This window comes from Ochotona curzoniae, unplaced genomic scaffold (genome assembly GCF_017591425.1).
Source record: "Ochotona curzoniae isolate NIBS_2020 unplaced genomic scaffold, NIBS_Ocur_1.0 contig_2692, whole genome shotgun sequence".
NCBI lineage: Eukaryota > Metazoa > Chordata > Mammalia > Lagomorpha > Ochotonidae > Ochotona > Ochotona curzoniae.
In genome coordinates this window covers 12,636,075-12,651,714 of record NW_024465556.1, presented here as the reverse complement: position 1 = coordinate 12,651,714, position 15,640 = coordinate 12,636,075, and the positions used below count along the sequence as shown (strand labels likewise).

Sequence of the window (15,640 nt, the reverse complement as noted above, 5' to 3'; positions counted from 1 at the left end):
ATACTAGTTTTTGAAAATCAACAATTCATATGTGCTTTCCACTTTGTTTATTTGCTTATATGTTAAAAGATCAAACCAATTAAATGCTAATCCCATATGTATGTATATAATTTAATTTGATTCTTTGAAGTTTTAAAATTAATATACAGAGAATAGGATGAAGTCAGATACTTCTGATTCTGCTTGCCTGGCCAAGCTGATTTCTGATTCTTCACCTTTTCAGTGCCTGGTGTTCTTGAACATATATATTTTTTTGTGTGTGTAACATATGCAGTTTACCGTATAAGCTTTGAAACTATCCAACTACATAAAAAAGGGGAGCTCTCTGTTTAACTATCCACTGCCCTCATGTAAGCTTATTTGCCCAAATTACTGAACATCTCTTGAACTTTAAATTGCCCCAAGACGATGTGGCGGCTTGTCATTTGAGAAATATTTGCGTAAGTCCTGTTGAAATGTGGCACAAACTTCATTTCCAGCAGGCAGAATATTTCTAAAGGACAGCTCGTTGCTATCACAGTTGCTGAAACCCTGTACTAGTGAACAGAAAGGATTCATGGTGGAGGAGTGTGCCATGAATCCTAATTTCCCGACTTCTTGTACACACTATTTTCCATTCCTCCGTTCTACACTGTAATTCATCAGAATAATCTCTAAATTAGATCAATTATCACTTTATAAGAAAGAAATAATGTATGATGCGAGTTCATATAGTTACAGAAGCAATATGCTTCAAACAGCATGAACACCAAATAGCATGAAGCCTAATTATACATCCAGACTATCATACATTATTATGGAAAGAATATCTGGTGATAAATACATTAACAGCTAGCACTAATTCACACAAATAAGATTTTAAAATAAAATAAATTGAATTATAAGCTAAATCATATGCATTGCACTCAATTATGAGTAAAACAATTCATTTCAATGTTAGGATAAATTAGTTTTCATACCTAATTTTTATTTAAATTGTTTCACCTGATGCTATGAATCAAAAGATATTTATTGTTATAAAACAACACTAAAAAAGAATTTCTGGAATATTCATTATGGTGTTGTTACATATCCCTTAGTGATATAATTCTCATATGTACCTGTGACAGTGTGTATATTTTGATGCTACTAATTTGACATTTACTTCAAGCAGAGGTGTTGATCCCTAAATTGGTTCTCCAGATTAACAAAATCCTATTTATAAAAACAAATGTGTAGGAATTGTTTTAGAAGTAAAAATACCTCAAACATCTAATCTGTATATATCCTTGAAACAATTCTGAACTCAAGTTCAAAGCTATGCTGCTTCACTCTTTCCCCTTTTAGCGAATCTTTGGCATTTTTCCTATAAAATGATGTCTTAAATGTTTTGAGCAGTGTTATGCATTCAAGCTAATTTTGAGTCAACAAGATTATAACTAAACGAACCAAAAACTTGGTGACCTTGATTGTAGGAGGAGAGGACAAGACAGGAAATTCTTTCTTACAGCTGTCTGCCTGTCTTTAATCAAAACTTTTAAATAACCACAATTTGTCCGAGTTATCTCTCCACAATTTTTTCCTTTGTACGGGGTAGTGTGTTTTTATTTTTGTTTCAACCTTATTAATTCTTCATTTGACAAATTCTGTGCATAAGAGGGTGATATTTTTGAATTGTAGCTAATTATGTAAGAAGCTTCTTCCTTATGATGACTTCTCAGAGAAATCATTACAAATTTGCTATATAGGCTGGCCCTGCTTTTCTTTGTAGCTGGTAATGGCAAAGAGCTTTAGTGAAGAAGGAAAGACATCTTTGGTATTAGTGTTCAAGTTATATGTAACTTTCTCAAACTAAGCTGAAGATAAACGTGAGTTGGAAACAATTCTTCAATTCATGGTGCTTTGGGGCTACAGAGGATGATACGAAGGAATTTTAACTACATAATTTCTGATAAAATAACATCATCTTCAAATAACTTCCCAAAACGCTTCCACAAAATGATATCTCACTAATAAGACTCACAAATCAGCCTGTCCAATTTTAATAATAAAGGCCAGTATTTTCCTTTATCCCTGACACTATGACGTTTTTGACTATTATATTCGTTCCTACTTAGAGACCGTCTCTTTTCTGTCTCAGAAACATTAGTTTGTTAATCAGCAGTGATAAGAGGCATCACCATGAAAAATGGTCAGATTTGAGGTTTCTCTGTATAGAACCATCACAAGTTAACAGCTGATTGGGCGGCAAGCAGTGGGAAAGGTTAAAGGTCGTCCTCACTGAGGCGTTGATAAAAGTGAAGCATAGGGCCCCGGCGCGGTGGCGCAAGTGGTTAAAGGTCCTCGCCTTGCACACCCGGGATCCCATATGGGCCCCGGTTCTAATCCCGGCAGCCCCGCTTCCCTTCCAGCTCCCTGCCTGTGGCCTGGGAAAGCAGTCGAGGACGGCCCAAAGCTTTGGGACCCTGCACCTGTGTGGGAGACATGGAAGAGGCTCCTGGCTTCGGATCGGCATATTATCAGCCCGTTGCGCTCACTTGGGGAGTGAATCATCGGACGGAAGATCTTCCTCTCTGTCTCTCCTCTCTGTATATCTGCCTTTCCAATGAAAAAATAATAAAAATAAATCTTTAAAAAAAAAAGTGAAGCATAGTTTTCTGAGTAGACAAGATAGAGGAAGAAACAGTTCAAAGTTACATTTGTTGATAGCAAAATGTTCATGAGACACAGAAATGGGGTAGGCGAATGTCTTCTCAAGATAAGTATGGATGATAGAATGTTGTCATTTGTACTGTGCAAGTGATGGATGAAGTCGAAATAGTGTCCTCTATTATCTAAGAAACAGGATGAGAGTGAAATAAGCTCAGGGGAAAAACAACGAAGGGATGGGCAGATAAAACAATGCTTGGAAAGAGCCTGGGACGTTTGTTAACAAACCAAGAAATACTTATGAAAATGAAAAAGGAGAAAACATTATTAAGAGGTAGTAAAATTTCAAAAAGGGAAAAGGAAGAAGTAAAAGCTGCAGAGAGGTGTGAAAGAGGAAAGACTGACATATGCATAATGCATGTGGCGATGGGAAAGCCGCAAGGAAGATCAGTGAAGCCAGCGGAGCCAGCTTGCAGCATGCTGCTGATCTGAAGAATCGGCGTGAAAGGTTAGAAGACATGGTGACGAACAAGAAAAGACAGAGAAGATCACAGAGGTTTCAGGAAACTTTACTCATGTATTGAAAGACTGGGGGCTAAGAACGTCATTTAAAGTACAGTAAAGGACTCACTGAAGATCTGTGACCCTGAGTGTGGAGCGATGAGGCAGCTTCTGGCATGAATCTCAGGAGAACTGAAGCCAGTGGAAAGGTGAAGGTCACGGACACCCAGTATTTTGCATCAATGGATTACTTAAAGTCTCTAGGTTTGAAAAGTCACAGTGGCACCTAAGTAGCAAACTTTAACATTTAGCAGCCTTTGCAAGCTTACAGGAATGTCAGTCTGTGTGTGATTACCCAAAGTTTCCTTTAACTGTATCTTAAATGAGATTCATACTGCAATGGGCCTGGGTGTGGGTGTGGTTGCAAAAATTCACAAAGATTGTGCAATAATGGTCTTTAAGAGTGTTCACTTTGAAAAATGCACTGTGAAAACTCTTAATGGAGCATCATGAATGCTTTCCTTTCATTACTAAGTGATGCATTGTTTATTGGTATCATGACTGACCAGGGGAGTAAAAGCTGACTTAATGTAAGAAAAGCACTTAGACTGACATGCTATCAGTTTCCCTGTAGTGGGTGTCTTCTGTGGTTGTAAAGTTTAAATTGAAAAGAAACAGTTGTTGAATTAAAAGAACTAAGTAAATGTCTTGGCCAACATCTCCTATATAAATAAAGTGAAAAATAATAACCAAATGTGCTATGGAATTCTACCATGCCTAAAATCCCCTAAGCCGTATTTCTTCTATAATAGTTATAATTTGGAAGGAGAAAAATGGCAAGAATAGCTCACTAATCTAATCTTTGCTTTTCCGTTATTTTATATGCAAAGTATATATGGTAGAATTTTTTTAGATTTTTTTCCTGTAATTTTTTTCAGTTTTTTTTTTAATTGCAATGATATATATTACGGATAAGCAATGCAATGGTTAGCAAAGCCAAGCAACCTGTAGGTTAGGTGAAAATATTTGTTAACTTTGTACATAATGAAGAGTTAATATCCAATGTATGAGGTACTCATCTAATTGATAAGAACATGAATCTTCAAATTCCCCAATTTAAAATAGGCAAATAATCTAATGAATTTCCAATGAAGAAATTCAAACAGACCAAAGGAGGTTTGGCAAATACTATGAGAACCTTCTTAAAAGAAGATTCATTTTCATGATTCTTCTTCTAGGTTGCCAAAAGCAACTCTGAAAGACTTCACAAATGTCAGCCAGAAATGAGGTTTTCCTACATACTTATAGCATAAAAATTTACCCATCAGTGTGTTTTTTTTTTCTTCAGAGATAAAACCAAGTGCCACCATTAGGTATAATCAAACTTGCTATTAATTTTGCAAAGGGTCCGGCTGAGTCAAGCGATTTTTAATTTCCTAAGTTCAGCCTCAAACGTGCCACTCACATGATTCATCCTTTCCTTAATAGAATTATAAACTCTTCGGGCACAACCTTCTGTGTGTCTCTTGGGAGGGATGAAATCTCTTCCTTACATCTGGTCAGCAGCAGCATTCATTATTGCTCAGAATTTTTAAGGTTGATAGCAAGAGTAACCTAGTATTCTTCAAGCAAAACAAAAAGAAAAGAAAAGAAAAAAGAAATCATGCAAGTCCAATTTAAAATTTACAAATAAGAAAATATCAGTTGAAGTGACCGACTTAGAAATTGGAGTGGAGGAGCAAGCAGAGTGTCTCTACACCACAGAAGTAAGGGAGGGAAACCAGGTCTTATTGAACAGCAGAATTATCCCCCATTACTAACAGATCAATTAACCCTTTCTGTGCCTCAGTTTTCCCCTTCGGTAAATGGGAACAACGGCCACAGCTAGGCCATGGAACAGTAAGATTAGAATAGCACCTGACGTGTGAAGCACGTATATTCTGTAATGTCAAGATTATCATTGAGTATATTGACATGAACCAGAAATAGAAAATTGGTCGGCACAGAAAATATTTTAAATGAAAGTTACATAGGAGAGATTAAGGTACCTTTATGTGAAAGAAATTGAATACAAATTCAATTACTATTTCTGCAACTGAATTTGCAAAGGTAAAAAACAGGTAATAATTAAAAATAATTAAAATGATGCTCTGCTACTAACTTAGGAGACATTTAAAGGAGCTAGCACAGAATCTGCAACAGAGGGAGGACTGAATAAAGATGATCTTCCAATCCAGAAAAAAAAAAGAAACACAGAGTGAGGTGTTTTTCTTTTCATCAATGGAACTAATATTCTCATCTGCAAATTGTGCAAAATGGTGCCTGCATTACAGGTTTCAAAACGGAATGAGATTACATGCTTAAAGTCGTATCTATTATGTCCTCAGAAATCTGAACATAGTTTCTGTTGTTCTCTTCTTCCTTCTCATTGTCCTTTACCTCTCCCCCACATTGTTTTTCCCCTATTATAACTTTCTCAAGGAATTTACCAATATATTAGATTTTCAAGGTCACAGCAAATGCTTGACAATTACTATAGTGCAAATGGTATCAATTCTCAGAGTTTAATCTTTTTGAGCGGATTTGGAGATGCATTGCCCTTACTTTCTTATCAAAAACTTGAGACACCCTCGATCCCAAGGAGTCTGTGTCTTCGGCTCCGATTGCCTCTCTGCCCGTCTGTCACGTGCTACTTACCCATGCCCGTGTCCACGTCTCCCTAGGAGATGACAGTGTGCAACCGAAGAGTTGATTTATTTGCTGTACTTGTGGATGATTTAACTGTGACTCAGATTCACGTGCCTTCGTTTGTCTATACCCTCTGGATCTGTGGGACTTTTCCACTTAGCAAGTATATAGGAAAACAATGGGAATACGTTTTTCAGGGATTGTGTAGCTTAGTTATCAACTGTTGTTGGCCCCCTGTTTCTGGAGCTTTGCACACATGAACTCCATCAGCTGGGGATCTGGTAGAATGCAGTGAGGGATGATTCTGTCTTCTGTACTGAACACACACGGACTTCAGCATTTCGTTATCCACACATCCATCCTCAACACCCCTCCATCCCCGCCACACAGTATAACCCCTACATATAGCATTTACTCGGGTAAGGTTTTATATGTAGTCTAGAGATAATGTAAAGTATAGGGTGGTAAGGGTATTATGGCTATATGTCAGTTTTTATATAAGGGACTTGAACATTCTTGGAGTCTGATATCCACGATGATCCTGAAACCACTTCCACAAGGTACCTGTGCTGGATAAAAGCAGAAGTATATAAACTTTTTTAATGATTGTTTATTCTATTTTTTTAAAGTACAGTTTAAGCCATTAGAATTAAGAGCACTTTATAACATTGTAGTGTAATAGAAATAATAATAGAAGTAATATATTTACTTTATAAAAAATATGAAAAATAAAATCTATTAGCTACCATGTTTGTTGAAGATTCTTATTCATTTCTTGGTATTTTAAAACATACTGTTACACAACTTGATTGAAATAGTATATGGGGTTTTAAAGACTGATTTTATTTTTTCCTCCAAAAATATTTCCCATATCCTTTGGTACCATTATTTTCCTGAGACTATGTAATGCCACATTATGTAGATATAATTTTATATTTAAATTTTTCAATAACTCTCAGGCATTCAGGTCATTTCTGAATTTTTCTATTATAAGTAGTACAGCAATGAATATCTTTACACATAAATCACCATGCACATTTCCATGTCCTTATGAAAATTCATTGCAACTGGAACTAATTTAGGGAAGATTAAAAAAAAATCTATTATTATTGCATAAGGGAAAGAGCATAAAGATAAAATCCTATCCAAAGATATTTGCTATGCTATGATGAAACTCAAAATTGTCTTTTTGGAAGTTCCTAATGGAAGATGCCATGTAGCACAGGAGGCTGTTGTGGGCAAAGAGAATGAATACATGCCTGAGACACGCATACTGTCTGCTTCTTGGCTGCACACAGAGCTACAACTACAGTCAAAAATTACTTCTTAATTTTGTAACAGTTCAAAACATTCAGTGCTGAAGCTAATGGAGCATAATATGTTTGCTGCAGAATTTTTATGTTCATACAAATAGCATAAGGCAGACAAAATAAAACTACGGATCCTAAGGAGCATTCTAATAGTAATTCAGGATTAAAGGAGTGATTCTATTTTAAATATTTATTTAAGCTTACCTAAAGTCTGAAGGCTTGCAATCTTTGTCATAAAAATTAAAAGGGTTACTTTATGTACCTTTTCGTATCTGAAATATCTTTTAGCATTTCTTTTTCCCTAGCAGCATTAATGAAGGTAGAAAAATGATTTTAATGGGAAAGCATATCAGGATCTGCATGGACTCAGTCTGAAAAGTGAAACTTAAGTTTTAAGTTACCTGTAGCATAAAGTGATCTGCCCGTTATTTATTTTGTCATTTTCATTCTTATCTTTGATGACTATTCAGTGTCCAGATCCATCCTGCAAACAAGACTTATTGGCCTACTTGGAACAGATTAAGTTCTACTCCCACCAGCTGAAAATATGCAGTCAAGTCAAAGCCGAGATCCAGAACCTTGGGGGAGAGCTGATCATGTCTGCCGTGAGTACTTGCCATTGCTTACACTGTCATGGGTGAAAGGTGCGTGAAACAGAGCGGCCACACCCTTTCTCACACCACCACAGGTACTTTTTATCTTGACATTTATTATTAAATGCAATTCCATACTAGTTGGTACCGTAGTAAACTTACAATTGTGTGTGTGTGTGTGTGTGTGTTTTAGGATTTATCCCAAATTTAACAAAATGCCTGTCTTTAACAAAGTTTACTTAAGTCTGTTTTGTTGATTTTGACTCAGTGTGTAAAGGAAGTTAAGTTAGGACAGGGAACACAATTGCTATTTAAGGTTTGTTGGTTGTAGCTGAAAGAAAAAGGAGAGAGTGAGAGGCAGATCCTACATTTGATGGTAGGATCCCATGTTTTCAGCCAACTTTCATTGATGACGCAACAGATTTCTTAGTTCTAGCTCATCTTGATTTTAGTACAAGTTGGGCTATGTTGAAAACATAAGAGAGAATGGTTGCCATATGCAGCTTTCCCCACCAAAATGTATTTTTCAGGGAAGACACCACCAAATCATTTAAAAAAATTCTACCCGGGACAAATACAGAGTACATATAGAAGTACATGCAATTAAGCCAGCAAGGAACACTGGCAGATTTTGCTTAAAAATGCATGAGAGTTTCAGATTATTCTTATTTACTTAAAGAGATTGAAGAATAAATCAGGTTCTATAAACTGCTTGGATGAGAAATGAAAGTTAATTTGAAGCATTTTCAAGCTGCTATAAAATTACCATGGTAGAAATAATGTCTACCATGTCTATACATCTTTTAATAAGAGTATATGACTTATCTAAGTAATATAAATATAATAATATAAGTATAGTAAAATTGTATTTAATATTGGATTTAGTTAACACAGAAAGACAAACAAAGAATTTAGATTGCAGATAAAGTGAACATTCTAGAAATTTAAATCAAATGTGTACAATCACACTATGTACTTATAAATTAACAACATCTCGAATCTCCATATCCTAGTGTTGGACTTTGCTTCAATGAGTTAATGTTTGAAAGAGAATGTAGCTGTAAAAACACAAGCAAAAGATCATCATCAAATGTAAAAGAAAGGAATATAATCTTATTTGTATCTTGCCTATCTCTTAATTCCTACAGATAATATTCCAGTTAGATCACTTATTTGGTTATCTTATTTTAGTGTATATGAAAATCAGATTTAAATAACTACCTTGATATCATATTAGTAAATGAGAATCCTGAGTTTTCCCAGATTGGGTGGACAATCTTGAATATATAAAGTATGAAAGAGCAGAAGTCAAAAGTAAGTAACTTAGAAATTATTATTTATATTATATTACATATATTATATAAATATGTAAATAGGTATCAATAGATATCTAATTGTCTATACCAGTACTTGATAGAGGGAAACTAGTTTCCTTGATATTCACATTTTAGAAAAACAAATATGTCATCACAGCCTGTGCAATTCTAGTGCCTACTGCTTTTCAAAGGAAAATAGACTTTAAGAATATTTATGTATCCCATACAAACCGAAATAAGTCTTCAGGTACACATATGCACACATACAGTTTCATATCCATTCGTATGTGTATACAAAGCATGCATGATGGACATATGCAAGCGCTCTTCTGTTTACAATGGAGTCATTTACCAATAAATCCATTACCATGTCAAATTATGAGAAATTAAAGCACATTTAATATAAGTAACCTGTAGAATGCTTTTTTAAACTGTCTGAAGCTGAGTTTTGAAAAAAATTTGTAGATGTCCAGCCTTGACATCTCTGCTAAATTATATCCTTTCAAAATATAATTTCCACCAGATGTATAAATGAATTTATATTTCTTCCTGTTCAAAGTACTGCTTCAAAATTATCAACTATATGTATTTTATACATAGATTAGCCAGGAGCCATTCAAAATCCTTGATTTAGAATTTAAAAGCTGAGTATACAAAATGAGGAATGGCACTGCAAATCCAAAATTATGTAAAATTATGTGTCATCATTTTGCCACAATTTCCCATTAGTAGAAAAAAAACACTAATAAACAAAAGAGTGTGGTCCCTTTTATATGTTTTGCTGCCTTTGGCTTGCAGGCATATCCTAGTAAGCATTAAAAATATATTTCATTTATGTATTCCCAAACATGATGATTTAATCTTTCATTAGACATGAATCCTTATTTTTTTCTTTCTTCTTTAAATAGACAAGGAGATTTAATATTTGTTATTTTTCTGTGATGTATCTTGAAAAGTAACAAGCATGATTCTAAAGCAGAGGAACACTACCAATTACAGAATTTTGATTTTTAAAATTGTAGCATTTTCCAGCCTCACCAAATCATTTGCATGAAACATTGTTTTTGATAAATATAACTGATTAGTAACTTGAGTTAATCAAATGCTTTTCTTGAATAAATGGGAACATTATATTCTTGAACTGGGATTTTAGTATTTCAGATTAAAGTTTTATTAGTAAGGTAAGGAATTTAGTAGCATTCTTTAATATGCCATTTAATTAAAATCTTTTTGATTAATCTTAAGTTTACACTGCTAACATGTATCCTGAGGATGAATGCTTTGGTATGATGAAGCTCAAGTGTGGTTAGTTACAATCTACTACTATGAATTCAGCATCCTGTCTGTGATATTCAAGGAAGAATATCCAGGAGATGAAAAGGTAACCATATGATGCTTCCTGTTAGAGGCTCAAATTAAGAAGCCTAAAATATATCTGAATCTACAAATGATTTGGTGACAATGTAATAAACTCCATAGAAACAGTATGTACAAGTGTGCATCGTTTAACAGGTAAGCAAATAATTGCAGAATTGGCAAGAAAAAGTATTACAAAGGCATGATCTTAATAAATATGTCCTGATTAATTAATTGCCTGGTTTGAGGCAGTTGAGACAAAAATAATGGAAGAAAGATACGACAACTGAAGCAAAGAGAAATGGGTAAGCTAGGAAATATTATGCAAAGAACAAGTGATCTGATGTGGCTGGACCTCTTGGGTCCCATGGCATGTGTAGTATAATAAGTTAGATAGAACAGAATCTGGTGAATACCCAAAAATAATCATTTATAAAATTTTACTTTGGCCCTATTCATAATTGACAGTAACTTAAAAATGTAAAATGGAGATGAGCATATATCGACTTATGTTTTGAACAGTTAATTGCTTCTGACACAGTGGTGATAGATTAGAAAGATGAGGAACTGGGGGAGAGAGTCTTTCTTGCGGTTGACTTTGGTTTCTGAACAGATCCAGTGAGAAACAGTGACAAGTTGGAGGCAGGTTACATTGACAAGAAAGAGGAGTGTTACCTATTCAAGAAAAAAATCTGAGCTGAAAGTGTTTAGGGTCACTATGTGTAAATCAGGAAAGAGAATTACTTGAAGGTTTGGCAGTTTGATAGTTAACAGTGGCATCATTTATCACAAGAGATATAGCATTTAGAAAGAAGGTAAACTGTAGAGTAAGGAAGTTCACCTGTTAAGTTTGTTGAATTTAGTTGACTATGGAATGTCCAAAGAGAAAGGCCCTAGAGAAGTTGTGTGTATGTTGTTGGAATTAGGAACAGGTATGAAAGAAATAGGGTGAGGGATCATTCAGTGCAAGTATATTGGATATGATTTTTAAAAAGACCTGGTATGTAAATTCAGAAAGATTTTTTTTCCCCACCAAGTAATTATCATGTGTTTTCATCAGACATAGAGACTTGGTTAAGATAGTTTAAACAAATTGGGAATTTACTGTCTCTATAAAGGGAGCTGAGAATCGGCAATCCACAACTGTTAACAACAGCTTAAGAAAGTCATCAGGGAAGCAGAAACCGTTGTTATTCTGCCTCATTATTCTTGGCTTCCGTCTTTCATTATCAAGGATAAAACCATGTCTACTGTAGCTTTGGGTATAGCTTTTATAATCCATACAGAAAGAATGAAAAGACTGAAAAGCAAACATCCCTTCCATCTTGTTAAAAGGTCTGCTAAAAAGTTCCTTCCCACTGTTGTTTTTCATCCTTGTACTTCATTGTTCAGTACTTAGTCATACAGCTATATCTAACTGTAAGTAATGCTGAAAATTACCTATATTGTATTTGGGTACATTATTTCAGCTAATATAATAAAACGGGTTTCTATGAAAAAGAGAATAGATATGTGTAACAAATAATAATTTATATCCAATTCCTCCACTTATCAATCATTTTATTTAACACTTCAAAAATACGTGCAAGGCATATTATTAAATACTATTCATATATTCCAAAATATGATTATGTTTTAATCCAACTTCCATGAAATTTTGTAAGTACCCTTATATTTTATAATTATCTGAATTTTTAGATGTATATTCTCTCTTAGACTGTAAAGATTTTAATTGCTCTTGAAAATCTATGATTGTATGATAGCCAATGATCAAAATTAATGTGGACAATTCCAATTTTCCAATTCTTAAAATTGCATGTTGTGTTTTGTATTTAGAAAGTATTTTCATATCATTTGCAAAACAATATCAGCAATATGGTAAAGATGAAAATTATGTCAATATGTTGAACATTGATAAATCTCCAGCAGTTTAGAAGAAGAAGGGTAGAAGAGACATAAAGATTAGAGCAGACTGAAGCTTCTCTTTGTTTCTTTTTTGTTAATAATTTTAGTGATATGTTTAAACATGGTGCTAACTGATCAATGTCTGTGTGAAAAGAAGGAAGCACCCAGAAGAGAATGGATCTCTGGAAAACTAAGATTACATTTGACAGAACAAAATATTAAACACTTGCGAGTTTAATGAATTTGGAGATTAGCGTTTGGGAAGGAAGAACTCTTTGCTAAGCCAGAGTGTAAATGCGTTAAGATACAATCACATTTAAAGACAAATGAAAGGGATGTTTAAATACTATATCTCTGGTGAAACCTTTATTTTGATCAAATGAGATAAGTCACTCTCTTCTAAGGCTAGAATTTCAGCGTTCTATCCAAGTTTCATTTCAGCAATACAACCAAGTAAAGATGTTCACATGTCCAACCACTATGCAACATTTGCTTAGAAGAGAAAATAACCTAAGGCAGCCATAATGCCTTGAGATACAGAATAAAGATACTGTTTGTGAGCTAAGTGCTAGGACATTGCCACATCATAGAATCTGTCTTAGCTTAAATTCATCCTGCAATCAGGAAGGAATGAAGCCTTCTGCATTCTATACTGTTTCAAATAAAGAGGGGGTTGGTGAACAAAAAGCACAAAGACTAAGTGAACACAGCGTAGTATTTAAATTTCCATAACCACCTTGACATAGGAATGTCCAAAACCAGGAGTAGGAAAAAAAATCTAATGCTAATAAAATTAAAGTCTATCTTGATTTTGTGACAATAGTCCCTCAAATTCCTCATCAGTTCTTCTAGTATCTTTATGCAGAACTTTTGGTTGCAAAAAATGTTATATATTGTGAAAGAATGTCTTCCTTTAGTGAAATCAATATTGTTAGATCCTAGCCTGTGTAAACAAAAAAGAAAACAGAAGAGAAAAACCATCAAATAATAAAATGATTTTAAACTCTTAAATGTAGCCTTGTTCAATGCATTATGCATTTAGATCAGCACATTTTATACTGCGTAAAACTGATTAACTATGTAATCACTGTGTTTTGTGATTTCCCTTTAATGTGACTAATTGTGCTCTCTTATCCTGAGGCAGGTGTGCCAACACCACAATTTTCAAAATTAGATAAATAAATGAAACTAATCAGTCAGTAGGGAAAGATCAGCAAGATGGAAAATTTGCCAAGTTACTACAACTCAGCTTCAGCACAAATTGAGGGGCAGTGTATATTCAATTAGAAATGAAAGGGAGAAGCAAGAATGTGGGCACTGACCTAAGGAGCCACCAGAGCCCACAGAACACGGGTAATCAAGTTCATACAGAGTCACTTAGTAGGTTAATGTGCTTGCCATAGTAAGGCACTGTGGGGATTGGCTAATGAGCTCTCTGAACCAACATTGACCACTTACAGACATCAAGAAAATTGGGAAAGTAAAAAAAAAAAAAAAAAGAAGAAGAACTGGAAAATCAACTGACATATTCACAGAGAAAAAGGAGGGGGTGAAAAATGAAATACAAGGGGGAGAAATAAAATAAATGAAGGAGAGAGGAACCAGGAAAGGGCAAAGAGGAAGAAAAGGAAAAATATGAAAGAAATTTTTTTGCCAGTGCATTTAACTCTGTGAAGTGCAGCTTTTTTTTTCTTCCCACTAATTTCCAATGCTAGATTGAAGGCATATGGATAAAATCAAACCTTGGTAACTTAAAGGATATATTTTCAAAGCACAAAAATGCTTGTGGTGTGGTGTTGTGGGGTGTTACATTATAAGGTAAAGTTGTGTATGTTCTATCAGTATCAAGGTAGCGTAGATGAATTGGACTTTTTGAGAATGCTGATTGTATTATGCATCCAATTATAACAGTATTTGATGGTATCGCTTCTTGACCTTTTGGCTAAGATCAAGTGCAATAGTATTTAATGGAACATTGGAAAGAGATACGATTATCTGTGCTGCTTGCCTCAAATTCATCTCAGGAAGAACAAAAGTCAGTGATGCTTTGATACCTTTGTACCATGGAACAAGTGCTTAGTGGCAGAGCCAATATCAGAATCTAGATCCCATCGCCCTTATTGCATTGTTCCTGAAAGTGAGTTGAGCAATGGGATTATGAAGAGCAGTGGTAGTACCTGTAGGTGGGAGGGTTGCCACATAAATCAAGGGCTGAAAAACAGTTTTTTTAAAAAAGTGTTTATTCATTTACTACACATATCAAGGGCAGAAGAATTCTATTTTTGTGAGATACAAAGGAAAAAGAGAAAGATGGAGAGAAAAAAATCAACATCTATCTGTAGTTTCACCCCCTAATGACAGCCATGGCAGCAATAAATCAAGCCAAAACTAACTTTAAACTAAGATTTGGCATGAAAATCACTTTATGGTTCCTTCCAACTCAAAATGTACAATTCCCTTGTATCCTTGTCTTCCCAATTCAATCCAAAACATTCCTGTCAGTAGAAACTGTCAATTGATATCATATAGAAATCGTTTTTATTTTATTTTGATTTATCTTAGTATAATATTGCTACAATTTTCCTTTCTTCGTTCTGGAACAATGAGAATGAGAACATGTTTAATGAGTTAATCCTAATTACAATCCTGGAAAAGTTAATGCATTTATATTAAATGGTGCAACATATCATTCAAGATTTCCTCACTGATTCGACATGACAGTACTGAGAAGTGATTTGTTTTATAAAACCCGACTCCTTTTTGTTACTAAAGACACAGGCCAGATAAAATATCTGAGTGTGTCACACACAGCAAAAGTGGATATAAGAAAGAAAAAAATTAGAAACAAGGAAGAAAACTTCTGCAAGAATCTGTTATATTTGCTTTTGGAACAGCTTTCATGTTCTTATTTTTGCGTCAGTTTCAAATTTTTAAAAAGTAAGATATTGAAAGAAAAATTTAAAAAGAGAAGACCATTTCCACTCTAGATAATGGAACTGGCTTACTTGTTTTCAGTCCTTTGAAAATAAGATGAGATTAATTATGCCTGTTGTGTGCTGAACAATCTGAATTGCACAACTTCGATGCTGGAGGGGAAAAGAGAGGCCATGAAGTTGAGAAAGATGTATTTGACAACTACAGCGTGGTGCCAAGCTTGCCATTAGGCAAAGTGCAGAGCTGGATGCGCGCATCCTGATGGACGTGAGCTTACTTGGAAGCCAAGGAGGAAAAGCATAGACGAAAAGGAGGGCAATGCAAGATGAAGAAGTTAAGGAATCTAGAGCATAAGGTCATACATAAAGTGTATCTGAAGGCAGGCCCAGGAGAGTCTGCAGAGTAGTCA

The 15,640-nt window shown here is 34.6% G+C and overlaps 1 protein-coding gene across 1 annotated transcript in view; it reads left to right on the top strand.

The window, feature by feature from the left end:
- Positions 1 to 15,640, top strand: part of CTNNA3 (catenin alpha 3) — a 1,082,048-nt gene that overhangs the window by 1,042,267 nt on the left and 24,141 nt on the right. Inside the window, exon 17 of the mRNA XM_040975830.1 lies at positions 7,598 to 7,732. Within this exon, the coding sequence (XP_040831764.1) occupies positions 7,598 to 7,732 (135 nt within the window). The remainder of the gene's footprint in view (positions 1 to 7,597; positions 7,733 to 15,640) is intronic.